The sequence below is a fragment of the Aspergillus pseudonomiae genome (assembly GCF_009193645.1).
Source record: "Aspergillus pseudonomiae strain CBS 119388 unplaced genomic scaffold BDV37scaffold_74, whole genome shotgun sequence".
Taxonomy (NCBI): Eukaryota; Fungi; Ascomycota; class Eurotiomycetes; order Eurotiales; family Aspergillaceae; genus Aspergillus; species Aspergillus pseudonomiae.
In genome coordinates, this window is record NW_022476066.1 from 35537 (window position 1) to 60955 (window position 25419).

At 47.6% G+C, this 25419-nt stretch overlaps 9 protein-coding genes across 9 annotated transcripts; 5 read left to right on the plus strand and 4 right to left on the minus strand.

Moving 5' to 3' along the window:
* Positions 1–3873: 3873 nt before the first annotated feature.
* BDV37DRAFT_256819 (orotate phosphoribosyltransferase) lies at positions 3874–5235 on the minus strand. The gene has a single exon (XM_032082872.1). The coding sequence runs from the start codon at positions 4944–4946 to the stop codon at positions 4197–4199; it is 750 nt and encodes a 249-aa protein (XP_031938025.1). The 5' UTR covers positions 4947–5235; the 3' UTR covers positions 3874–4196.
* Positions 5236–5521: 286 nt separating this feature from the next.
* BDV37DRAFT_256821 (methylenetetrahydrofolate reductase (NAD(P)H) MET13) lies at positions 5522–8401 on the plus strand. Its single transcript, XM_032082873.1, has 4 exons — positions 5522–5760; positions 5854–6691; positions 6745–7616; positions 7674–8401. The coding sequence occupies exons 2-4, from the start codon at positions 5868–5870 to the stop codon at positions 7805–7807; spliced, it is 1830 nt and encodes a 609-aa protein (XP_031938026.1). The 5' UTR covers positions 5522–5760; positions 5854–5867; the 3' UTR covers positions 7808–8401.
* Positions 8402–8670: 269 nt separating this feature from the next.
* Positions 8671–11445, minus strand: BDV37DRAFT_286330 (putative NTP binding protein; the record flags this gene model as incomplete). The annotated part of the gene is made up of 1 exon (XM_032087901.1): positions 8671–11445. One exon carries the CDS (start codon positions 11443–11445, stop codon positions 8671–8673), a length of 2775 nt encoding a protein of 924 aa, XP_031938027.1.
* Positions 11446–11976: 531 nt separating this feature from the next.
* Positions 11977–13904, minus strand: BDV37DRAFT_197098 (Nur1/Mug154 family protein). Its single transcript, XM_032079797.1, has 3 exons — positions 13864–13904; positions 13497–13791; positions 11977–13386 (listed from the first exon to the last, which is right to left on the minus strand). The coding sequence occupies exons 2-3, from the start codon at positions 13752–13754 to the stop codon at positions 12298–12300; spliced, it is 1347 nt and encodes a 448-aa protein (XP_031938028.1). The 5' UTR covers positions 13755–13791; positions 13864–13904; the 3' UTR covers positions 11977–12297.
* On the plus strand, positions 13448–14974 carry BDV37DRAFT_196947 (H(+)-transporting V1 sector ATPase subunit F). The gene is made up of 5 exons (XM_032079793.1): positions 13448–14124; positions 14181–14215; positions 14274–14307; positions 14366–14503; positions 14590–14974. The coding sequence occupies exons 1-5, from the start codon at positions 14107–14109 to the stop codon at positions 14728–14730; spliced, it is 366 nt and encodes a 121-aa protein (XP_031938029.1). The 5' UTR covers positions 13448–14106; the 3' UTR covers positions 14731–14974.
* A 731-nt stretch (positions 14975–15705) lies between these two features.
* Positions 15706–16822, plus strand: BDV37DRAFT_197019 (ML domain-containing protein). Its single transcript, XM_032079795.1, has 3 exons — positions 15706–16161; positions 16232–16448; positions 16548–16822. Exons 1-3 carry the CDS (start codon positions 15947–15949, stop codon positions 16641–16643), a joined length of 528 nt encoding a protein of 175 aa, XP_031938030.1. The 5' UTR covers positions 15706–15946; the 3' UTR covers positions 16644–16822.
* Positions 16823–17146: 324 nt separating this feature from the next.
* On the minus strand, positions 17147–19285 carry BDV37DRAFT_197105 (putative peroxisomal 3-ketoacyl-coA thiolase (Kat1)). Its single transcript, XM_032079798.1, has 7 exons — positions 19117–19285; positions 18808–19034; positions 18638–18733; positions 17735–18583; positions 17610–17674; positions 17443–17554; positions 17147–17367 (listed from the first exon to the last, which is right to left on the minus strand). The coding sequence occupies exons 2-7, from the start codon at positions 18910–18912 to the stop codon at positions 17329–17331; spliced, it is 1266 nt and encodes a 421-aa protein (XP_031938031.1). The 5' UTR covers positions 18913–19034; positions 19117–19285; the 3' UTR covers positions 17147–17328.
* Positions 19286–20088: 803 nt separating this feature from the next.
* Positions 20089–22210, plus strand: BDV37DRAFT_274210 (putative bifunctional fatty acid transporter/acyl-CoA synthetase (FAT1); the record flags this gene model as incomplete). The annotated part of the gene is made up of 5 exons (XM_032085194.1): positions 20089–20335; positions 20406–20561; positions 20620–21766; positions 21825–21974; positions 22039–22210. 5 exons carry the CDS (start codon positions 20089–20091, stop codon positions 22208–22210), a joined length of 1872 nt encoding a protein of 623 aa, XP_031938032.1.
* A 518-nt stretch (positions 22211–22728) lies between these two features.
* On the plus strand, positions 22729–25198 carry BDV37DRAFT_256904 (MFS transporter). The gene is made up of 6 exons (XM_032082875.1): positions 22729–22947; positions 23008–23042; positions 23114–23869; positions 23939–24063; positions 24116–24277; positions 24341–25198. The coding sequence occupies exons 1-6, from the start codon at positions 22763–22765 to the stop codon at positions 24671–24673; spliced, it is 1596 nt and encodes a 531-aa protein (XP_031938033.1). The 5' UTR covers positions 22729–22762; the 3' UTR covers positions 24674–25198.
* The last annotated feature ends 221 nt before the right edge of the window (positions 25199–25419 follow it).

The following is a 25419-nucleotide window of genomic DNA, read 5'->3' on the forward strand; positions in this document are numbered from 1 at the left end:
TTTTTTTTGCCTTCGGAATATTCGGGATTATGGGGGTGAACTTATCCTTAACATCTCATTATGGCAATTGCATTGTGATCTCTCATATCGTGTGCTCTTCGGCTCAACTATCGTGCGGCTCGCTTCTAACTTATTTAGCGATCCTGTCATTCCTAATATGATTTGAGTGCGAGGCTGAATGATGAAATCATACTAGGCTTATTGCTCCATAAATTCTAGCGGAGTTAATTCCAGATTAGTGGTTGAGTACTGATATACTTAGGTTGAAGTTGTCGAGGCACTTACTGTGCAGTAAAATTTTTGTCCGCCGCCGGCTACCGAACACCAAATGACGGTATTGTAAGAAACCCAACATACAGGCCATATCAATGCTGGATTGTTATCGAGTGTTCAAAGGACAAATTCAATTAGCCTTTCCTTGTGCGCCTCCTTGCTTTTATAGCTTCAAGATAGCACAACTTTATATCCGGGATTAGTATGATTTAATATGGTGCAATCAATCGCTGCTCCACAAGATGCTGAGGCGGAACATCTTGGGTCAACTTTGCAGAGCTCGATCGGATGCAAGGAGACGAAGCCACCTAACTTACCAGGCAACGGACTAGGTTTTACATCCCAGGAACAATATACGGATCGGTTGATAAGTCGTTTTGACACAAAAGGCTCATGAATCAGAAGAAGTATCTCGTAGTAGTGTTCCAGTTCAAGTACTAGTAGTCGGCATTTGTTCCATTCTTCATTAGCATTTACTGCCGACCTGTATTTACAGTGTCAATTTCTCGAGTTATGAAAATTACCTGTGAAGTAGCATGATGCTGTTAACCATGGTAATATTTTAAGAGCATCTGGTCACAATATACACAACTACTACATTCCAATAGGTCGATTATCCTAACAAACCTCCGATCACGATGATCATGAAAAGCTGACAATATTTCCGAATAAAACTGACAGTGCGTTTTGAAATTTTTATCCAGTCTGTTGGGCGTGGATTGATCCCTTGCTGAAGGAGTCGAGGCGGATGAAGGACTATCCCGGGTACTCTGTCCGCGTGTATTGTGCTAACAGACATAAATACCGAGGGTTGGGACAACTGTCTCATAGGATGACATACAAGATGCATAAAATAGCTGTGCCCTCCAGATAAGCTTGCAGAACAGAATCTGGTGCGTTGTGGTCATTCTGTACCGGAGTCCGGCTCATTATACTATCTCAAGCAAATCGTTATCCATGATTAGTAGTTACACATAAAAATAACTATACTTCTTTCGAGATCTTTACCAGGTTACCTACAACGTACTCCGTAGGGTTTGTGTGGGGCGGCCTTCCCGGGTACTTCGTACTAGTAATTGTGGGGTCTGGAGAGATGAGCCACTCACCATCGCATCAAATCTCACACAGTTGAGACTTGTGGGTCAATCACAGACCGCCTGTTGGTCCCTGGATCATTACTAAGGAACAAGACTAGGGTAACCCTGGAGAATAGGTAGCTACCTAATTTTCTCGGATGATCGCTGCTTGGTAGCCTGTCCCCAAAGCGCCCCGGCATGAACATGATTAACAACACATCAGCTTGGTCCACCCTATATAGTCCGTGCTCGGCCTTCAGAACTGTATAGCTGTGTGTATAGACGCATATTGAGAATCATTCGGAAAATGTCCTTACCATGGCCCCAATCGGGAGACCGATCCAATCTTGCTGATTATGAACAGCAAATGATAACAGCCGATTGTCAGACATGACCTTCTACGGAGATACCGATGACATATTACAGCTTATCAGCCGGATACTGCCTAGATAGGCGAACAGACCTTCGCGGTTTTGATGTATTACAATCATTTCGAAGTAGCTCAAACCTAGTGCTCTCGCCCCGGAACTTTCTAGCAGATGCCAGTCGTCCATGCATTGCCTATCAATGGCAAAGTTGAATAAGTCTACTCGTATCTCAACCTGCCTACATGGCGCAGTTCGAGTTCAGAGGCTTGCTTCGCCTCGTATTGAGGTATGTAGCAATCAACCCATAACACAACTGGCGAGGTAAAAGTGATGGCGACAAAGAAGCGGTAACACCCAACATTGAGCCATTGCCGGTTCTTACAACATTCTGTTGCTTGTCGCAAGCGAGTTTCAGTATGATATCAGAAGTATGATAAACAAGGAACATTCTGACCAATGCGGTGCGACCACCTCAGTTGACATCTGGCCTCAAAAGGTAAAAGTTCTGCCTTGAGCTGATATATACGCATGCAACTAAAATGGAGAGGCAAGATTCACCGAGCCTCCTGTGCGTTGCCGGTGCGTCGTAAACCGAACCTTTATCCAAACCATTGCAAATATTGCGTTTGGACTGCATGCCTTGCTCGCCCCAGTCCCACTTTTTAATCTTCCAAAAATGACTAGCTTATCCACCGTGCAGGTGCCAATAAGTCCTATAGGCACATGGTCAGCAATGGTGGAGTCAGACTACATATCATATACATCGATATTGCAGGCCTTGGCGAAATTGACTCGTTCTACCCAGCGTGGCCGCGAGCAATACATGTCAATTCTTACGACCCCTTATGAGAGGCACTTAGCTCCATGACGCTGCAGCTTACCCGTGAAACTTTGTGATAGCAGATATTAGCGCGCTGGCCGAGCCCGAACGTTCGCCATCGGATCCACTCCCAGCATCCATGAACCCCGAAACTGGCGACAGCTTCTCTCTCTTATCGTTCACCGACTCTCTACCACTTGCCTTGCTCGGCTGCCTTTCCCAAGTTTCCATACAGGACATGATTGCAATCCCTCGTTGACCTTCAGCTCGCCACAGACATGCCTTCCTGAGCAGACAGTCAGGATGGCACCGCACATACTATGACTGTCACGACACCAATTATCGCTGCACTTCATTGCTTGTATGGGCCAGGAATGGTTGAGCTGTTTATATGCTACAAATGTCCGCTACATGAAGGTCTATTCGTGTCAGCATGTAATCGACTTACGCGCAGCATTGTCAAAACAAAGGCCCGTCAACTCACACCAAAGCTTGTGTCAAAACTTGTTTCTGCGAGGCGAGCTCCTTGGAAGTTCAGGTCCAGACCTCGTCGTGTTGAGCCATAGACTCGATATAGGAAATGCAAATTAATCTAACAAGCGCGCCTTGCCTTCTCCTTATCCGGGGCTCGTTGTCGAGTCGAAGCTCTGCACACAGGCTGGACAGAAAGTCTCGGTGAAGCCTTTGTTGCCTATGTTTACCTTTCGCTTGGATTACACGGAGACTTGCCTTTAGATGACTACTTATACGAAAATATTCGGGCTTCTCCGGTGTCTGAGTGGCTGTGACTCCTTGGAAGTGGCGAACGCTATAATAGCCTACAAAAGAGTGTCAGCTCTAGATAAAGACGACCACGGACATAGCTGCTCGATATCGTTCGGATATCTATTGCTGTACTTATTGATACCAGACTCGCCAAAGGAGATACTTAGGGTGTAGAGTGTCTAATTAACTGAAGAATTATGTGTTTATTGATGTATAATTAACCCATTGAATCCTGCTGGGATGGGTTTAGTAGCAACGATAACGGGTACGTAAAGGCGACAGCAGATGATTTGGTCTTAATCGGTGCACTTTAATTCATCTCTTATAGTGTATTTGGCTGAAATCTCTTATGAAAGGTTCTTGGAGGTAAATATCTCTATATGTCTTATCTATTTAGATATAGTGGCAGATGTCGGTACATGCTTCTTCAGACATGGAACTGAAGCCCGAACAGGTGCTATTCAAGTGTGTTCTCAGTGAAGTCATTATGTTTCTTTCAATTGTCCTGCAGTAATAGATATAGTCTGGCGTATATCTACGATTATTGGTCTCGATTATAGATTTTTAGCTACTCATATAGCTAGATTGTTGCTCAGAATGGCAACACGCAGGCCAAGATATATAACAACGATGCATCTAACATTCCCATGTTGTCCCATCTACCGTAAAACCTGTCATACATACATGAACATGCCACATAAGCCATGTCAAATTAAAACCGACACTATTAAATCTAACAATAATAAATTAAAAAAAAAGATCGCAATAAATGCTCTCCACCCGATTTTTGATACATCCGACAACGGGGAATGAGCGCCGAAGAAGCGTATTTACAAGAACAATGTGATCATTTCGTCGTCTATTTTTTTTGCCTATAATGCTAAAGCACCGGATCTATTCGGCTCCGTAGCGAGCCCTGTAGTCCTTCAACCGCTGGATCTCGGACTCTCCGATCTTATTGCCCAACTTCTCGATCAAATCGTGAAGACCAAGCACTGCGCGAATGGGAATGTTTCCACCAAGGTCTCTCTGTGCAACACCGATAGCGCTCTTAGGCTCAGCGTCGCTGACCCTCTCCTCACGATCGAGGAGGACAACGATACCAGTAACAATACCGCCTTCCTTCTGAATGATGCTCACGGCCTCACGGATGGCGGTTCCGGCTGTGATAACGTCGTCGACAATGACCACACGCTTTCCCTTCAGAGGAGCACCGACAATGTTTCCTCCTTCGCCGTGGTCCTTGGCCTCCTTACGGTTGAAGGAGTAGCTGACATTGTCCCAGGTTCCCTTAGCAGACGCGGAGAGAGAGTCCCGCACCGCTAATTCATTCAGAACGGAGGCGCACACCGGAATGCCCTTATAAGCCGGGCCAAAGATAATATCGAAGTTGGGTGTGGTAGTACCGTCGGCCGCAACAGTTACAAATGGCGGGGCAGACAAGACACTGGCATAGGCCGCCGAGGTGGCACGGAGCAAAGGCGCAGTGTGAAGGAGAGACGAGGTGAAGAAGTAAGGAGATTCACGGCCAGACTTAAGGACAAAGGAGCCAAAGGAAAGAACGTTATTCTTCATCAACAAGGGAAGCAAAGTCTCCTTGTAGTCTTGCTCGGCGGCAGGAGCAGGGATGGTAGCGGCGGACATTGTTGTATTTCTTCCTTGCGACGACTTTTGTGTTTGATAGAAGAATTTCAGGGTTCAGTGGAACAAGGCTGTTAATTTGGGAGCCTCGATTGGTTCAACAAAAAAAAAAGTCCGGAGTAGTGAGATTCGGTGGTGAGACTTGTTCTGGGGAAAAAGACGGTCACTATCAGCAACGATCGATGGGTCGATTTTTTTTTATGCTTTTCTTTTAGGCAATTTCTCAAGGAGGGGCAAGGCGGGCGGAGGCCTTAGGCCAATGACAGGAATGAGGGGTCTGGAAGGAAGCCCGTGGATCGGACCGACGTATCGTGTTAGCTCTCCCTCTTTCCTTCTTCCCCCCAGTTCCTCCTCCTCTGCTTACCGCCCAATCTGCCTGTTTCAAACATCCTGGGGTAAACTGGTGTCCCTATATAGTCCTGCATTCCATTTTCTGGGCATTATAAAACCCTCCAGCTCTGTTGAGGGTCTGTAACTGACCGATTGGGAGTGGGACACGTGCCACAGGGCAACCTCCGAAGTCCGGCCTTCTTTACGATAGGTTATCTCATCTTCCCCTTGCTTTAACGTAAGGCCGGTTTTTTTCTTTTTTCCCCTGGGTCTTTCTTTCCTCTGAGACCTGGCTTTGTAGCAGTTTCTCATTCTTTCAATTCTTTCACGGTTGTTTGTAGGAAGATTTTCATTCGGTATATTAACATTGTGCTCGCTGGCAGGCCCGGTGACCGACAAGACCAGGAACGGTTAGAACAGTGATTAAGAGAACTGTTTTAACTTGGACAATTTGCATCAGCTCTTTTAAATCAGCAATTCTGTTATTGTAAGTTCAATCCTTTGGAATTTCCAGCCAAGCTGACGTTGCACTACAATTGTCATTCCGAAGAGATCCGCTGATTCCGGTACTGTTATCTAGTCTAACTGCACAATATGCATATCAAGGAAAAACTTGGCCAAAATGAGGCCGCTGGAAGAGTCGGCATCTCATTTGAGTTCTTCCCTCCCAAAACAGCGCAAGGTGTGCAGAACCTTTACGACAGAATGGACCGAATGCACGCATTAGGCCCGTCCTTCATTGATATCACATGGGGTGCCGGTGGACGGTTGTCAGACTTGACTTGTGAGATGGTTAATGTGGCCCAATCGGTGTACGGACTGGAGACTTGCATGCATTTGACATGTACAGACATGCCGACGGAGAAGGTAGATGCCGCCCTACAGGCTGCCTACAAGTCTGGCTGCACTAATATCCTGGCCCTTCGCGGTGACCCGCCTCGTGAGCAAGAGAAGTGGGAAGCTGCAGAGGGCGGACTTCGTTATGCGAAGGACCTGGTCAGGTACATTCGGGACAAGTACGGAAACCATTTTGACATTGGAGTGGGAGGCTACCCGGAGGGCGCAGACGATAACCCAGATGTGGACCTCTTGATAGATCACCTGAAGGAGAAGGTCGATGCAGGTGCTTCATTTGTTATCACACAGATGTTCTACGATACGGACCTTTTCATCGACTGGGTAAAGAAGTGCCGCGCCAAGGGAATCAACGTGCCTATTATTCCTGGTATCATGCCGATTCAGACTTATTCCGCGTTTATCAGACGAGCAACCTGGACAAAGATTCATATCCCCGAAGATTGGCTTGAGACCCTGGAACCCGTGAAGAATGATGATGCGGCAGTCAAGGAGATCGGAAAGGTCCTGATCGCAGACATGTGTAGGAGGCTTTTGGCAGCTGGCATTAACCATTTGCACTTGTAAGTTGGACTTCTCTGTCCTACCAAACCCGAAAGCTCATGAATGTTACTAGTTATACGATGAACCTGGCCCAGGCCACGCAGCTGGTCCTCGATGAGCTGAAACTTATGCCCTCCGAAGAGACCCCAATCCAGCGACCCTTGCCCTGGCGGCCGTCGCTTGGTCTTAACCGTAGGGCAGAGGATGTTCGCCCGATCTTCTGGCGGAACCGGAACTCTTCCTACATCGCTCGCACGCAGACATGGGACGAATTCCCGAACGGCCGCTGGACCGACTCCCGATCTCCAGCTTTTGGTGAGCTTGATTCTTACGGCATAGGCCTCAAGGGCACAAACGAACAAAACATTCAACTGTGGGGTGAGCCTAAGTCCATTCGGGACCTTTCGCACCTCTTCGTTAGTTATCTGGAGGGTAAGCTGGGTCGGTTGCCCTGGAGCGACACACCCATCAGCTCTGAAGCGAAAACTATCAAACCCAACCTAATCGAACTTAATAACCGGGGTATCCTCACTATTAACTCTCAGCCCGCCGTCAATGGAGCTAAGTCATCCCACCCTGTGTATGGATGGGGTCCGAAGAATGGCTTCGTGTACCAGAAGGCATACCTCGAACTCTTGATCCCCCCGTACTTGCTTGACGAACTGATCACACGCATCGAAAGTAACGAGGATCTCACCTACCACGCGGTTTCAAAGAATGGCGAATTGCGGACTAACACTCAAGATAGCCCCAACGCCTTGACTTGGGGTATCTTCGCGGGTAGAGAGGTTGTCCAACCTACCATTGTTGAAACAATCAGTTTTCTGGCCTGGAAGGACGAGGCATACCGCCTAGGTGAAGACTGGGCTAAGTGCCATGCTGCTACGAGCCCCAGCAGGAAATTGATCCAAGGCCTGGTGGACAACTGGTACCTTGTTAACATCGGTGAGTAAAGCCTAAAACTATTCCATCTTCATTTCACTTGCTGATCCTTCTATCCAGTCAACAACGACTTCCACAACACATACGATCTCTTTGAACTGTTCAAGGACTTGAACGTAAAAGATTTTGATGTCGAAGTCACCGCAGACAACGCCGACTCGAAGTCCCAGGAGGCCGAGGCCACCGCAAACTAATTTACCTACATCACGAACAACCCCAGCAGGCTATGCCTGCTCCACGACTTCTCTAGCATCTCTTCAACGATTTACTATGACTCCTAATTCAACATCTATATCTCAACGATACCTGCCTGGGGTCGATTCACCCCAAGGCGCGAAATGGCTTATGGTGACACGAATTGAAGATTCTCAACGATTTCTTCTTTGAGCGTTATTTAATTTCAACATGACTTTTAACATTCAAACTTATACCCCCACCCGATTATTTTCATTTCTCATCGAGCGCGAGAAGAATCTCAAATTCAACATCATAATCAAGTCTCCCTTAGAGCCCGAAGCTCAGGGGTCGTCAACCATGACCCCGCCTCCTCTTTCGCTTTTGTCTATACATTCTTACCTCAACCTTCTATCTCGCTTTTCTTTCTTCCTTTATTTACAACAGAGCAGGGCTACATAAAACAGGGTGATGCGATACCTTACGATAATTCAACACTATGGATGACAACGGAGTTGGGTTCATGAGAAACGAAAAAGTGATCCTTTTCAACACGGGATACGGAGTTTCCTCATGAAGTCTTTGATATATTTCACGAAATTTATTTACTCAAGTCTTGAATAGACATATAGACTTAAAAAAAAAAAAATCCAAACAAATTCAATGTTATAATGATGGCTTTACACTCTTCCTACTTTTTAGAGACTACGAAGGCCGGTCTATTTATATAGTTACCTGGAAAGGATACCTGGTATTGCACAACCGTTCATAACTATAACTGACGTCGCTTGAAAAGACGTTCAAGCATAAGAATAATACAAGAAATGAGGACCCGCCACTAAAGTATACAAAAATACAAGAACAATGTAAAGTACCAAAAGTGTCAGGTTGTCATACCCTGGAGAACTCTTCCTAGCGCACTCAGAAACCACCCAAGAGGCCTTATAAACCATACGATCCAGCTTCCGATAAGGATCATATACTCCACCGCTCGCCCTAGAAGCATCATGATAGAACCAAGAACACCAAGATAAATCACCACTTGACAAAGATCAGTCACAAAACGAGCAAGATCTTTCTCACTCGGTTGGGGCCAAACCCCTGTTGTGGTATAAATGGAGCAAGCATGCAGCAGGTTTCTGAAAACATGCAGGCAATGCTCAACCATGTTCAGAATACAATTCAAAGCAATTTTGAACAAGACAGTCCTTGAATGCCGATTGTCTATTATCTGCGTAAAGAGGCCTTGTGCCTGCGCAGCCGACAGGACGAAGATGTCCATGATCAGACTCATAGTGATTGAATTCAACAAGCCCCGGTAGTCTGCCTGTACCGCACTTGTCTGTAGATCGGCACGCAAATCAGCGACCCTGGAGCGAAGATGATCTTCCTGTGTGGACTTGCCACCTGATTTGTCGTTTTCCTTGTGATCTGTCTTACGATCGTCCTTAGGATCGTCGACTTGTAGGCCATCCAACTCGGCTACCTCAACGATTCTAGCGGTCTGTGCTGGCGCTTTTGGATATCGCTGATCCCTCGTCAGCGAACTGGCGGGAGAGATATCATGGCCCGAGGAGGGTATGGAGTGAGATGAGTCCGATATACTCATTGCCGGAGTTTGGTTATCATTGTTCGGTGGAGCAGCAGGAACTCTTTGTGGGGTGGTATTATGTATGCGTTGCCCGAGATTTTCTGTCCGTGACTTTACCATGACGGGCATACGGATGTACCCACGTATGGCCCGGCGCCTTTCCGCGCTCATATGCCCCAATTCTGCTCGAGCTTGCTGTGCCACAGGAGCTTTTTTTACGGGAGTATCTCTCGAGGTTGAAGGCGTTGGCCAAGTTGCGTTGGATTTTTCCCACGAATTTTGGGTCGCTCGTCGTAATCCCGAAGGTGAAGAGTGCATTTGAGGCTTCGCCCTTACATCCTTGATGGTTTCGCCTGCTATTCGAGGCGGTACGCCTACTCGCTTCAGAGTAGCGCCTCTCGTTTCCTCCGTGGCTACCATAGTGCGTGTGATAGTGGGTGTGATAATGAACACATCGTCCCCGTGGTTCTTTGTCTGATCCTGAGTATTTGCCGCGTGGGCAGCATGGTGTGTGTTCTCTTTCCCCGAGACATGCGCAGGCATCTTTGCCTTGTCTTGTCGTTGACATGTAGTCTCTTGACACATCGTCTTCGGTGACTGCTTGGAGCATTGGACACGCTTCGAACTCTGAAAAGTTGGCTTCCGTTCTTCTTGAGCGACGGTCTTTTCCTCCGATACTGCTGCCATTGAGTGGGATGGCGTCATTATTTTCTTCCAATCTCTTGGTTTGGCCATTGGTGTCGACACATCCACCACTCGGGGGCGCTCGTTGGTTGACGAGAAAAAGAGAATCTCGTCGGGATTCTTGTCGCATGGGCCCTTGATTTCTCTGCACCCTAAAAAAGAGCCGTCCGGATTAGCATCGGACACCTTCTGCTTTAGCCTCGATGGTGCCTCTTCCCAGATAGTGCTGCAGCGCTGTTTCCCAATCTCATCAGGACAGTAATATCGATTATGACCAGACGGATACGTTGCCGGTTGCTCACCTGCCTCTACCGGACGACTTGAGCGTGAGTCCTGGCCATCGAGAGTACTAGGCTGCTTTCGTTCATAATCTGGCAGGTTCGCATTGCCCTCAGGTGTCGTGGTACGTGGACTTGGTAGAGTATCGGGGTCAAGCATCGTATCTCCCTCTTTGTGCACATTTTCAATGCTCTTCTGAAACTCCACAATCTGCTCCACACTCATTGTTGGCGGATTTGGGTCTTTGGCTGAGGGCATATTGACAACAAATCTATCTTCCCACTCCGTCATTGAGCTACTAGGGCCTGACACTGGCGATATGGAAGGGTATGAATGAATGGACGAGTCGGTAGTGTTATCTGTCTTCTCAGGGGACCTTTGAGGCGTCGTGTCCTGAGTCTCGTGGCCTGTCAGTTTGTCCTTGCTCGACTGAGATCTATCCTGATTCCCGGAATGCCCCTTGGGGTGGAACACAGGTCTACCTTGACTGCCGATGCTAGGACCCGCTATTTCGGTTCTGGGCTTAGCCCCTTGCTCAGAACCCCTTTGACCACGAGTAGTTGAAGTTGCAGTTTTCTGCTTGTGTTTGGCGATTTCATGTTTGGGTGAGCTAGCCAATGAGATAATCTTTCTATAGGCCTCCTGACAATAGTCCTTCTGTTTGTCTTTGCTCCGTGATGCTGTAGGTGACTCCCGATCGAACTTGCCTCGAACCTTCCGCCAGTATTGCTCGTGATCTTTGTCTGTCGATTTTGGTGAGTCACGATTTGACGCGTCAGGGGACCGTTTTATCTGACTGTGCGCAATTATATTCTGCTCCTTTTTCTGGGGTGTGACAGATGCCTCCCTCTTTTGCTCCTTATCCTTATCTGCAAACGCCCTAGGCTTGGGGAGCTTGGTGGCCATGCCCCTCGGTAAAAGAGTCTGGGGTATCTCGGGGGATCTAATTTTTGACCCTGTCGATTTTTGGTCAGCCCCCGTCGGGTGTGCTCCATTTTGCTCGTTCCCGGCTCCTTGATCACTGAATCTGGTACGTCGTCCGTTTCGAGCTCGCGGCTGGAGGTTGAGCAAATGTCCTTTCGGTAAAGGAATATGTCCTTCCATTTTGGATCGATGAGGTAGACTGGCAGCTTCGACTCTTAGGTCAGGTTCAGCCCTTCGACTTACCCATTCCTTAGAAGAGCGTGGTTTTTCCTGTGTATGGGAGGGCGTGGTGTGATTACTACGCCTCCTGAGGCGTTTGCCGTGCGAGAATGAAGCTGATGGCTCATTGAAACACGACAGAGCATTTGCGAAGAGAGTTCGAGAGAACATTTCCTCTGCAGGCTGATTCCGAGTTGCAAAGGGATGACGTGCGTAGTGATACGATTGGAATGCTAAGAAGCCCAGCTCACCACTTCAAGGAATGCAAACAAGTCGCTCGGCATGGAATGTGTGCCCCCGCTCTGACGCTATTTGGTATGGCAGTTGCCCACGCGCTTGGTCGGTTCCTTTCTAATTCGGTCACATTTGAGGAAGCAGCGACGCCCCTGTCCGTCTGGCATGTCCCAGGCGGGATCCCAAGTAACCGAGGAGGAATTTTAGAAAATAACGAAAAGACTGGAACATAATTTGGCTTCCTCATTTGCGGTTTGGCTCAAGTTTAATTTCCGAATCTCGCAGCAATGCGACATGGAACATATAATACAGTGGCTGGCCGTGTCTGTTATCAGCCTACATTCCCGAGTTGAAATAGATCGATACTGTGTGTGCCCCTTGAACGCAATAGGACTATCATTTTGAGCGGAAGAGAAGACTAAAGGACTCCCAAACTCCCTTCCCATATGCTTAGTTAAACATTGTCCACAAGACTATATGCGGGTGAACGGTATAAGAATTATGAGGAATGCGTGGTGCATCAGGCTACCATGAAGGTGTCCTGATTTCCACTAGAAACAACTCAATTTTATGAGTTGTCTAGAATCTTCCTGTCTGGCGACGCAAGTCAAGATGAGATCGTCTTGAGCCTGATGCAATGGGGCTCGCGTCACCAGGAACATTGCTCCTCTTCAGCGGACTAGACGGCTTCTTCATTGGACTTGCGCCTCGCTCTCTATAGAAGAAATCCCCAGTACTCTGGAGACGGCGGTCAAAGCTCGTGGAACTTGATTTCCTCAAAGGGGAATTAGCATGCGAGTAAATACCCAGACTACCACCATCTCCCGTGGCGGTAGGGGTTTGACGGAACTGCGGCTGCCGAATGGACGAGACAGGGCCTCGAACAATAGGAGAAGTGTCCCGCAAATGACTTGGTGTTTGCAGTGGGCCTTGGTATTGAGATGGGCCAGAAGGGGTTCCAGTTAGTGATTGACGTCCAGATGAAATACCATCCGGGTCAACATGTTTAAGGTAGTTGGGGTTCGGGCTAGTCTTGAAGCCCCGCTGGACAATGAAGGTAGGAGTATAAGTGTCCACTTTGTTAGACTTGGATTTAGAGCCGGATTGGGTGACATCTGCGTCGGAAAACTGAGTCCCGACATCTCTCATTAAAGGCTGAGTTCGAGGATGCACATATTTTGTGTCATACTCTTTCAACACTTCCTTATGTACCAGGGTAGAGTCCTTTGCCTGCTGCTTGAAGGAAGTTGATAGAAATGTCATCTGTACTGACAGAAGCGTTGTCAAGAAGATTGTCGTCACAATGGTAACGCTTGGTCGCGGATCTGATAATTGTGTAGGCAGGAAAAGCCAGTAAACTAAGACATGCCCAGGGCTAAACAGGCAGAACAATCGCAGGCAAATCGGTAGAGGGTCCCAGACTGCAAGCTCCCACACGTCAAGCTGCGCATCGGGGTGCGCTCTTGATCGTGCCGACCCGGAAACCACATTGGCCAGGTATCGCAGCGGTGAGGCCGGAGTTGAGTCAACCCGTACACGGTGAGCTGATGGTGTCGCAGGTGCGCGGTCAATTGATGCTTCAAACATGCGATAGTGTCGTTTGCGGTAAAATGTATAGAAACTATTGAGCCCGGTAAAACAAACGAGGAGATGAACGACGAACGAAGCCTGTGATGATGATGGTGTTCATTAGCGCCAAAGCATCCCAAGTCACACAACGAGCCTGGACGTCAAAGATATAGGCGTAAACAATTGATGGCGACAGGCAAACAACTTACAAACCAGCTGAGCCAAGGAGTGCCTCCATCTTCGCCAAAAACATCATCTATGGCTCTCCCGCCACTGGGTTGAGTGTTGGCTCTTGCGATTAGAAAGACCACATTCAAGACCACACCCAAAGGCAGCGCCCAGTCCTTCTCAAACTGATCCCAATCATTTGCATCTATCTCTTCCGACAGCCATAGGAGAAAGTCCAAGGGGTTTAGGTAGGATTTGATGCGCTCTGCCAATGGTTGGCGGCGTATGAGCCGGGGCATCGTGACGCCAGAAAAGCTACGATAGTAGCGCGAGCAACTGCAGATCAAAACAAGGATTAGCTTTCTAGGTGGCTCCAAAAGGTAGCTAGAAATCAGCAACTGGACTTACCTATGGCAAGACAAAGATGACAAGCTGAGGGCAAGTTTTCCGTCCCACTTGTGTAAACATACAACAACACAATGAGAAAAAGCGCATACAATATGTGCTTAGGTAAGCAGCGTCGGGGCCACTTATGACGACTGTCCGATCAACTTGCGGCAAGTCGAGACTCCACGGGGACAGTGTCACCCTTGTCCCAGATCCCACTTTCTTTCGAGCTGTTCCCTTCGCCGACTGCTCGTATCTATCACAATGGCGGCCCAAGCCAAGGTACACTTCTCACCTCCCTTCTTATCTGCATGAGTCCGACAGCTAACACAACACAGGACCGGCAGTTCCTTGCTGTCATCGGAGATGAAGAGTAATCTACAGCCTGTGGAGTTATCCTAGACCAAAGTTTTGCTAATTTCATATATCAGTTCGGTGACTGGACTTCTTCTCGCTGGTGTTGGTGTAAGCGATTTCAAGAACGCTATAGCAGCCGACATGTGAACTAATCGGCTTTCCAAAGCATGTCACAGATCCCCCCGACTCCCAAAGGAATTTCCTTGTGGTAGACTCCAAGACCGAAACCTCTACGATTGAGAAAGCGTTCCAAAACTTTACTCAGGAAAGAAAAGATATTGCTATCGTTCTCATCAATCAACATGTATGTCATTCAAGCTAAGTGCTTCCCCAGTCCAGAGAAAAAGGTTAGGCTCTTCATAGTGCGTTGTTGTGCTTACGGGAGAACAGGTTGCAGAGCGCATCCGCCACAGTGTCGATTCCTTCGCCGATCCATTTCCCGCCGTCCTAGAAATCCCAAGCAAGGATCACCCATATGACCCCGAGAAGGATAGCGTGCTTAAACGGGTGCGGCGTCTGTTTGGAGAGTAGATCTCGGGAGTACCCTGTTCTACTTTTATCTATCCTCGGCATGATATAAGTGTCGTATGTGGCTGTGGGAATGGAACTATGTGTGCAGAGGGATGATACCCAGTTTATTCGAGAGTTGTTCATATAGACTCGTATATGCCTACCATTGATAAGTCAGGGAATGGCGCCAATCCGACATCTATGCCAGGACGACTATCCTGCAGAAGGAATCGTCTTTCACATTTCGTAAATAGAATACGTGAGATTGTTTGTGCTTGGTAAACAGTGAGCTGGTAGACACAGTAATTTAAATTTCGCCAGACTCGCTCGGCGTCCTGCTTTCAACGCAAGGCTAGTCACTTCGACACCCATCCGAAGGAAATGAAGTGGTACGTACTCAATTGACAGTACAGTACATTGGACCGATCGAAATCTTCCGGTGAATTTGCGCCGACGGCCTATAAATATGTGACGTGCCTTAGATAGAAACAGGGGTATCTAGAGTGGGCCTAGTATGGAATTACACGCAAAGGAAACATTTCGCTGGGTAAGCTTCACAGCCAGAATTGCGCCCATTTTGTCCCTCTTAAGGTCGACGACGTAACTGTGGCGCAGATGCTGGAGGCCGGGTTTGAAAAAACCGAGAGGCTTCTTCTTGCTTAAAGATGACGGAATGAGGTTGTAGAAACGATACGAGCATGTCTCTCATGGGCCAGCCTTTCGCTGTTATTGAGAAATTCTAAGATCATGGACAGAATAACCATCTCATCCAATCCCACATCGAGAGAAGCTTGTGAAGGTGGGTCAATCTCCACGATAAGGCGTTTGGGCTCCATAACCTTAGTTACGGCTATCATGCTTCAGATCCATGAGGTTTCAGTTCTTGTCATAGTGAGTATCAAGACACACTTCAGAGATCCATGTTCTGGTTAGAAAGGTCAGTTAGCACAATGCTTTGAACGTTGAATAATAAACGCCAATGCATGGCAGTTTCACCAATCACGCGGCTGTGCCTCTCTGGTATCAATCACGTGGGCCCAGCCATTCGTCATGGGGGTCCCATGACACCGCTCCTCCTTCCACTCTTACCTGGCGAGAGGTACGACTTACTACTACTAGTAGTACTTGCACCTTCTACCATCGTCATCACAAGTCTTTATAGTGCTCATATCATTTGTATTCAATATTACATCTCCTCCTGATCCGATCCCACGAAGTTTTACAAACCCTCGCAATCATGAAGTTCTTATCAACTGCCGCTGCGCTTCTCGTCTGCCTCGCTCCCATTTCCACCTCAGCTCGAAGCCTCGACTTCCTCAAGTCATCCCAATCCCCTATCCAAGCACAAGGCAAATCAGTCGCAGGAGATAACCCTCTGGAATACTGTAACGACCCGTCGGGCGACGTCCTAAATATCAAACAGGTGGACTTGGCACCTAACCCACCTCTCCCGTATGTCAGCGAAAAGCATACACAGGCATCCTTTGGTATAATATTGAACATCATGACTGATTGAATACAGTGGCAAAACACTTGTCATCACGGCTTCGGGCACCCTGCGTGAAAAGATTGAGGAAGGTGCTTACGTACTTTTGGAGGTCAAATATGGCTTGATCACTCTTCTCAGGCAGACCGCCGATCTCTGCGAACAGCTCGTCAACGTAGACCTTCAATGTCCCCTGGGGCCAGGTGACATGACCTTGACCAAGCAGGTCGAATTGCCGAAACAGATTCCTCCGGTAAGTCTTATCGTCCCATGCTTAGATAGGGTCTGGTTTGCCAGGGAGTACACTCGACCTTGGCCAGGATAGATTGCTAACAGATGGCTTGTTGGGTAGGGAAAATACAATGTTCAAGCCGATGTCTTCACTAAGGATGATGAGCGCATCACTTGCCTGAAGGCCGTTAACGTTGAATTCAAGGGTCCCTTCTAAGAGGTCAGCAATATGTTCAGCCTGCACTTAGAGATCGGCATGCTCAATCTAGGTTGAGCATGACGTACGCTTAATTACGAACCTCAACATGTACCCTGTTGTTTCCCCCTTTCTTTCCAATCGCATGATTCATGATTCTTTCGACTTCATTCGCTATATCTTGTACGGCGTTTCGGAGTATCCGCTCGATACTACCGCTTTCTTTGTCAAGTCGGGTCTATTTATATATGCCGTGTTGGCATCGCTTAAATGCATCTGTATCATCAACCCAAGTAGAGCTCTAATGTTCTTACTCATGGTTCATTTGAATCAACCATTATAAAGACCGTGCACGAAGCCGTTCTAGAATATCCTGTCAGTCATATCTCCACTAATCTTTGCAAAATAAATATTAAATTATTTTGTCCATGGTAAAAGGCTATATCAGGTTGGTCGGCTAATACACCTATAAACTTGCTAGTACCTATAGCACCGCAAAGAGATCCGCCTTTCTATACGCTGATTCATGGGTTGGTCCTAGATACCCAGAAACATAACCTGGATCCAGTAACGAGACACATGGACGTGTGTATCCTTTAACGCGAGATAACAGCATGAACTCCATATTATGCTCGGAATATTCTAGGTATAACATATTTACATATCATGACTGCACAGCCTTCAGTCTAAGATTTAATATCAAACTTCAGGCCTCGGAGACGAAAATACCAGCCATACCCATACCCTGGAAGAGAGAAAATTAGTACAAGGCTAACTTCGGGCATCTTAAGCAAGCATTTCTCAGACAGGAATTACTCACAGTTCCGACACACATGGATGTGACTGCCACTTTCTTGTTCTGTCGGCGTAATTCGGAGAGAGCAGTAACAACCTGTCGCGCTCCTGTGCATCCCAATGGGTGGCCGAAAGCACTATATCGGTTAGTAACAGCGTTCAAGGTGTTTGCAGGAGGCTGGCTTAGCTTACATTGCACCACCCCGAGGGTTCACCTTGGATTCGTCAAGACCAAGTTTTTGAACACAATAAGTACCCTAAAAAAGTTAACAGCCATTTGGGGAAACGAGGAAGACAGGGAGGTTGTGTTTATTTACCATGGATGCAAATGCCTCGTTGATCTCAAAAATATCAATGTCATCCTTAGTCAAGCCGAGCTTGGAGAGGATCTTAGGAATGGCGATAGACGGGCCAATTCCCATGATTCGGGGCTCTAAGCCGGCAACAGTGGCTCCGCCGAACTTAGCCAGAATTGGCTGGCCCAGTTCTTGTGCACGAGATCGTTTCATGAGGACGACTGCTGCGGCACCATCGGTAATTTGGCTAGCATTACCACCTGTTGTAGCACTGGGCTTCCACTGGGGGAAAGCTGAGCGGATCTTGCCGAGTGATTCGGCAGTTGTGCCATAACGAATACCATCGTCACGATCGACCACGACGTCCTTCACCTCTCCAGTCTTAGGATCCTTAACCTTGGTATGAACGGGAACAATCTCGTCATTGAACCAGCCAGCTTTCTGGGCATGCTCTGCTTTCTGGTAGCTCTTGGCAGCGAACTGGTCGTGCATTTCACGAGTAATTCCGAATTGAGATGCGACATTTTCGGAGGTCTGGCCCATGGGCTGCTTGTTCTGGGAGGCAATTGGATGTGATGTGATCTTGTCGGATAGCTCTGGGGCACCGTCGTCGGGGTTGGTGCTCATGCTCTCTGCTCCAACTGCAATACCAACATCGATTGAACCGGCAATGATCTGGTTGGCAATGTTCTGGATCGCCAGCAATCCAGAAGAACAGAATCGGTTGGCAACCGATGCTGCGGCAGTAACGGGGAAACCAGCTGCCAGAACAGCAGAACGGGCGATGTAAGCTTGGCCAGGGGCAAGGACGTTTCCGACACAGACATCTTCGACAAGGTTAGGATCGAGTTTGGACCGCTCGCGCACATTCTATTTGTTATGTTAGACACGGAGAAGCTCGACATGGACAAACAAGCACTCTACCGTCAGCAGTGAGATGAGAAGCTCATCTAAAGTGGTATCCTTCAAGCCACCCTTCCTAGCTTTTGTAAGGGGAGTCCGCAGGGCGAGTGTAATCACCTATACCACACATAGTCAGTCTTTGATCCTACCCCAAGCAAGTAGTATTGTATTTCTGAGCATGAGAGACATACCACATCGTCAGGATTCTTCGCGAGGAGCTTTGACTTTCCGGACGCAGCACCAGGGCTCGTAAGCTGGTTTGCGATAGAAGATAGTCGTTGTTGAGGCGAAGACATGTTGAAAACTTATTGATCACGGTAGTATTTCCACAGGTGTCTTTCCAAGATACTTCTTTTTGGAGAAGACAGAAGTCACTAACTCCCCCGCAATGATGCACACGTCGCAATATTATAATAACCTGGGGCGAGAATCAGAAGCATAATCAGCCGCGGTTCCTAATCTAAAGGACAAAAGCGCCGTCGGAGAATGGATCAAAATACCGAGCCGAAGGTTGGGAACACAGCCAATGGATAAGGTTTCGTTGGAAGATTAGGCTCATAGATGCCGTTTCTCGGTGCTGGAAGTTGTCCAGACCTGCCGAGTGGCCTTGCCGTAAAGCTGTAACGAAGGCGTATGATACGGTACCGCTGAGTGGCCTCGGCTGTCGGCCGGATCCATCGACAAGGCCATGGTTGGGCTTTACAAACTTTGTGGGGAAGTAACTCTAGTCTCTCGTACGTCTTTGGTGGAGAAGTGGTATGGGGAAATCAATTGGAACTGGATAAATATTGCATTCTATGTAGTAATTCACAGTCTTGCTAGATCGGGTGGTACTTGGGAATACTACTACCTTGTATGTACTACTAGTAGTAGCATCATGGATGATGAGTACAGTGTCATTAGATTGAAGCCTGAGGCATGTCTTATTTGTCCATCCCATCCCAAGGTTGACAGTATGGGATGTGTGTCACTTCCGAGTCCCCGCTGAATGTCAAAAACAAGGTACTTCTAAGGAGAACAAATGTGAATGCTATCTGTGGAGGCCGGGGGACAGAGCCGCTCTACCCAATGGTGGTCTTGAAAACCCTTAGCTTCAATCGATCTATCGGGTGGCAGCATTTCCTTGATTGCCGTCTGGAGCCCCCCAGACCCCAGACATTCGATCTGCGCCATCGCCGGCACTTTCAGGTCCCGTTTCTAAATTCCGATCGGTCCAAGGTGCACAGCTATTATTCACTATATTCGTGCTCTCCAGTCCCAGTCGCCATAACTGACCTGACAATTTCCATGGAGCGGTGATCAGTGCGAAGCTCTTTTCCTTTGTTCGAGTACTTTTGTGGCTGTTTTGAACCAGCCAACGCAACCAATACAAATCCAACAAGAGGTTTCAGAAATATACCTACAGCTTACATTTATCAGACCCCTGCGGCCTAATGGACCTCTTCTCAGAGATTAGCGCGCCAACAATGGCGATGGCTTCAGCTCTCTCAGTTGGTGCGGCGGCCTACCTCAATGCCAAACTTGCCATTTCTACCGACATATCAACGATATACAATGATCGGGCTTTCACGAAGCGCCTCGGCCAGCGAATTGTGGAGCTGGGTGACACAACCACGATCTATAAGATGCTCGAAAGAGTCATCGAAGTCGATGGTCATGGCTCGAGGGAAGCACTCTGGTTTGAGAACAAGACATGGACATATAGCCAATTGAAGGATCGTATGTACACTCATTATCTTATCACCAATGCTTGGATATAGCTCTTGCAGTCAAACTTACATTCGCATAGTTGTGGATCGATTTGCTACAGTTCTCCATGGACAGAACATTAATCCAGGAGATTTCGTTGGTGTTTTCACCACCAATTCCATTGAAATGGTCGTGACGATGTATGCACTTTCGAAGCTGGGCTGTGTCTCTGCACTCATAAATACAAACCTGAGAGGTACTGCCCAGAACTATACCTATGCAACACAGATGGAAACTAACTCAGGCGAGCATAGATGACACATTCGTTCACTGCCTCAATGTCTCTGGCGCCAAGTTGATCATCTCAACTCCTGATTTATCACAGTTTGTCTGTTCTGATTTGCCTCACATTGCGCTGAATATATCATCCTTCGACGGCGAATCTGCGGGAACCACAGAACTTATCACAGCCGCGCAATTGCAACAGCTCATCCCCCTTGGCTTGATTCCTGCTAAGAGGTCGCCCAGCGACTTATGCGCTCTGATCTACACGTCTGGAACTACGGGGAAACCCAAAGCATGTGCAATTCGAAACATGATGACGCTCGTAACGTCGAATCCACTTACGACTGACGTGAACAATCAATCGAAGTACTTCCCTCTGCGCACATATTCTCCCCTCCCTCTTTTCCACGGCACTGCCTTCTTCACGGGGTTGTGTTACTCTCTTGGGAACGCGGGCACCTTATGTTTGCGTCGCAAATTCTCAGCTTCGCAGTTCTGGAAGGATGTCCATGATTCAAGAGCCACGCGTATCTTGTATATTGGCGAGTTGTGCAGGTACCTTCTGTCAACGCCTCCTTCGCCCTATGACCAGAATCATTCTTGCATTGTGGCTACTGGTAACGGACTCCGTGGGGAAATCTGGGAGCGCTTCCGTCAAAGGTTTGCGGTCCCTGAGATCCGCGAGTTCTACCGGTCAACCGAGGGTGTGGCCAAATTCGATAACCATGGTGTCGGAGCATGGGGTGCAGGAAAGATTGGGTTTTCGGGCCCCATCAGGCGGTTCTTTGAAGACGATGTGTTCATCGTGAAATATGATACCGAGACAGAGATGCCATACCGGGACCCAAAGACAGGCTTCTGTATTAGAGCGAAGCTTGGTGAGGAAGGAGAGGCGATTGGGCGAGTCAGAAGTCGTGGGCTACTCACTGAATATCTCCATAACGAAGATGCTACCGAAAAGAAGCTTCTTCGGGACGTGTTCCAGAAAGGCGATCTTTTCCAACGTACCGGCGACCTTGTGGTCCAAGACAGAGACGGCTGGGTTAAGTTCCAAGACCGTGTTGGAGACACCTTCCGCTGGAAAGGCGAGAATGTCAGTGCAGGAGAAGTCCGCGACCACATCTGCCGGATTCCTTCTGTTCATGATGCCGTTGTTTACGGCGTAAAGCTGTCGGAGTATGTGTGATACGTGTTGCTTGTCATTTCCAGCCATATACTAATGCATTGCTCTTAGGTATGACGGACAAGCCGGCGCTGCGGGAATCACTCTTGAGGATCCTTCTGCAGCAGTGGAGTCTGAATTCATGAACAACTTGTACCGTGAGCTGAAGAAGAAGGGTGTGCCATCGTACGCTCTGCCGCGGCTTGTCCGACTCACTGAGAAGTAAGACTCAAACAACCTATTTTTCTGATGATAGTGTATGCGCTAACATGCACTTATTTCATAGGGTTGCTACTGGCGTTACTTTCAAGCAAGCTAAGGGCGACTTGGCCAAGAAGGGATGGGATCCGCGAGGGGATTGGAAAGGTGATAAGTTGTATTGGCTGAACGGGAAGATATACGAGAAGCTTGACGAGCGAAGCTGGTCTTCGATCGAGAGTGGACAGGCGAAGCTGTGATGGGGAGACATGTATCAAGATTAGACCATCTCGTTAGTGTATATATAATGCCAAGACACTAGAGCATAAAGTTCAAGATTTATTGTTTGTTCGGCAGTTGTCCATCTCAAACAAAAGATTGCATTCTCCACAGAATTTCAGTACCCGAGATTACTCGGTGGTATAATTTAATACTCTTAGCATATTAGTATACTAATTTTGACCTACTTTTTGATATTCTATTTTATTAATGTATTTGTTTCTCTTTGACAAGAACGGCATGCCGCAATCAAACTTCCGTCCGCAATCTCTCCCGAATTGAGCTAGGGCCCAAAGATCGGCATGAAGCTAAGCCACTGGTGAACCAATGTATGAACACGGCTTTCCCTGCTCTACCTGCTATTCGTTCGATACCTCTTAGTCGTATATGCTCGTATATCTTGTATCATAGTCGATCGAATCGCAACGGGCGGGGTTAAAATCTCTTGCATTTAGTATATAAAGGTCGCCCCAGTCTGTTTTAAAAAAAAAAAAAATGCAAAGCAAAATTTCAACCCTCATCGCAGTTGCACCATGGCAGATTCCAGTGCACCTCCAGAGGAATCTCATACCCAACAGTCTCGCATAGACGATGGGAAAGCCTCAGAGCAGGTTTTTCAGGAATCAGCCCCGGATAAGGATCTGGAACAGCCAACGGCACCTGACCAGTTTGATGCGCGATACTGTACCACCAAATGGGAAATATGGGCATACTATGCGTGCGTTGATTAACATATTGTGGAAAAGAAAATATTACTAAATGAGACACATCAACTCAGTTATTACATTGGAAACAATGGATTATCTCTGTTCAGTAGGCCACCCCCTCTGATCCATTCGCGTCAAATATAAAGCAGACGCAATTTAACAATTGACCATTTACAGACTTCGGCCCAACTGCCTTCCAGAACCTACTCAGCCAAGCCGCAGGCGATAGCGGAACCGTCTATTTCGCAGGACGAGAACGCTCCATCAATAGCATTGTACTTCTCAGCAATGGAATTTCGTTCGCCATCCAAGTAGTTATCTTCCTAGTCATCGGCAGTTTCGCCGACTTCGGCACATGGCGACCCAATATCCTGATCACTCTTTCAATAATCGCATATGCAATCGGGTTCGGCTGGCTCGGCGTCCATACGGCAGACAAATGGCACGTTGGCGTCGGACTGTACATCGTCGGCTTGATCGCCTATCAAACGACGCTGACCTTCTGGACGGCAGCATTCCCGGGTTTGGCGCGCAATACGCCCGAAATGAAAGCAAAAGCCGATGCCTACACCGCGGGAACTATATCGCGCGATGAATACGACCATGCCGACACGATAGAGCGGAGTAGGTTGGCGAACATCGCCTTTTATGTCCAGTCCTGTGCAGAGGTGGTCATCCTTGCCATCATCGTGGGTATCATGTTTGGAGTGCATGTCAATGCAAGTGAGGAAAATAACAATTGGGGCTTGAGTGTTCTGATTGCTTTTGCGAGCGGTGTGTGGCTGCTAGTTTCGTTGCCTTGGTTCTTTCTTGAGAAGCGTCGGCCAGGACAGGACCCGAAGGGGAGAAACATCTTCATTGCGGGTCTGTGGCAGCTTTATTATGCTGCGAAGCAGGTGTGGAGATTGAAGCAGAGCTTGCTTTATCTTGTTGGTAAGATTCCATCTTGGTCTATTCCCAATGCTTTGGGTTGTCTATGGAATTGCTAATGGAAAATTGTAGGATATTTCCTCTTGGGCGACTCGTTAAACACAACTGTGACTGTGATATCAACATTGCAGAACAGTGTGGTCTCTTACAACACTCTAGAGTTGACATACCTTCTGATTGCTGGAATCGCAGCTCAGGTTCGTGCATTATCTTATCTCTTCTTGTACATATTTAACCCATCAACAACAGGCAGTGGGGATCTATGGTTTCTGGTTCATTCAGCAACGCTTTAAACTCGGCACCAAAACTATGTTTAACACCATTGCCGTCGCAATTATCTTCCTCGATGGCTGGGGTATGATAGGCATCTGGACACAGAAATTTGGTTTCCATCATGGCTGGGAATTCTGGGTACGTCAGATCCTTATTCACCATTTGGGGAGTGTCGTCAAACACTAACTGTGCGAACAATAGCTCTACCAAGTGTATTACGGCCTGTTCGTCTGCCCGTGGTATAGTTACTCCCAAATCATGATCTCCGAAGTCGCACCCCGAGGCCACGACTTCCTTTTCTTCAGTTTATTCAGTATCGTTGGCAAGACCTCGTCGTTCATTGGGCCTCTTGTCTCAAGTGCTATTATCGATGCAACGCCGTCTGGAAACGCCTCGATGCCTTTCTACTTCCTGTTCGGGCTGAGCGTGGCCAGTTTTGCTGTTTTGGCGATTTGGTTGGATCTGAAGAAGAGTCGACGAGAGCAGGAGGTGTTTCTGCAGGGTAAAGATAGCGATGGGTCGGAAGATATGTGAGGTTTATATTCTGAGGATCTGCTGTGGCGGGGAGACTGTGAGGCTTGAAGTATGTACACAGCATATATTCATAGGAGTATACAAGATGTCTTCTGAATCAATGTACATTATCCCCCATCGTTCACAGTTAGCATGGTATATACTCTAGTTTGAGGTTGTGTATCTTGAATGGGGTAGGGTTTTTTGTGAGCTTTTACGCATTTTATTACAATATGAGCCCTCTGGAGTGCGAAAATAAGTGCAAAAAGTTCTACATCATGTTATAGCATACCCCCTTCAGTAGTTTATAGTAGCTTTTCCCCCTGTTTCTCCATACATACTTCGGGTAAGCGCCGGATTAATCAGAATGACTCATTATGACTTTGCCCACAAGTCGAGTCGGTGGGGATCTATATTCGAAATACATTGGTTGAGACTTTCGGACGAAGCTTCTAAGGAGTTTCATATTGTTTAATTCTTACACTTTCATTTTAAATCCTTGTTTTTGGCTAATGTGTAATATACAGTTCACTGCGTGTATCATTCCGTCTGAGCGTTGAATAAGGGTTCAATCGCGGATTGGCTATCATTTTATGCACAGCAACACCTTAGATCATCATTCGCATTTCCGTCTTTTAATTCTGAGTCGTAGCAAGTACATAAATACAGTGACTATTGGTCAACAATAAATATTGATCAACCCGCCGAGTCATACATCCTGCTCACCAACTCAGACGAAAACCAACCGGCACATCCAGACACAACAC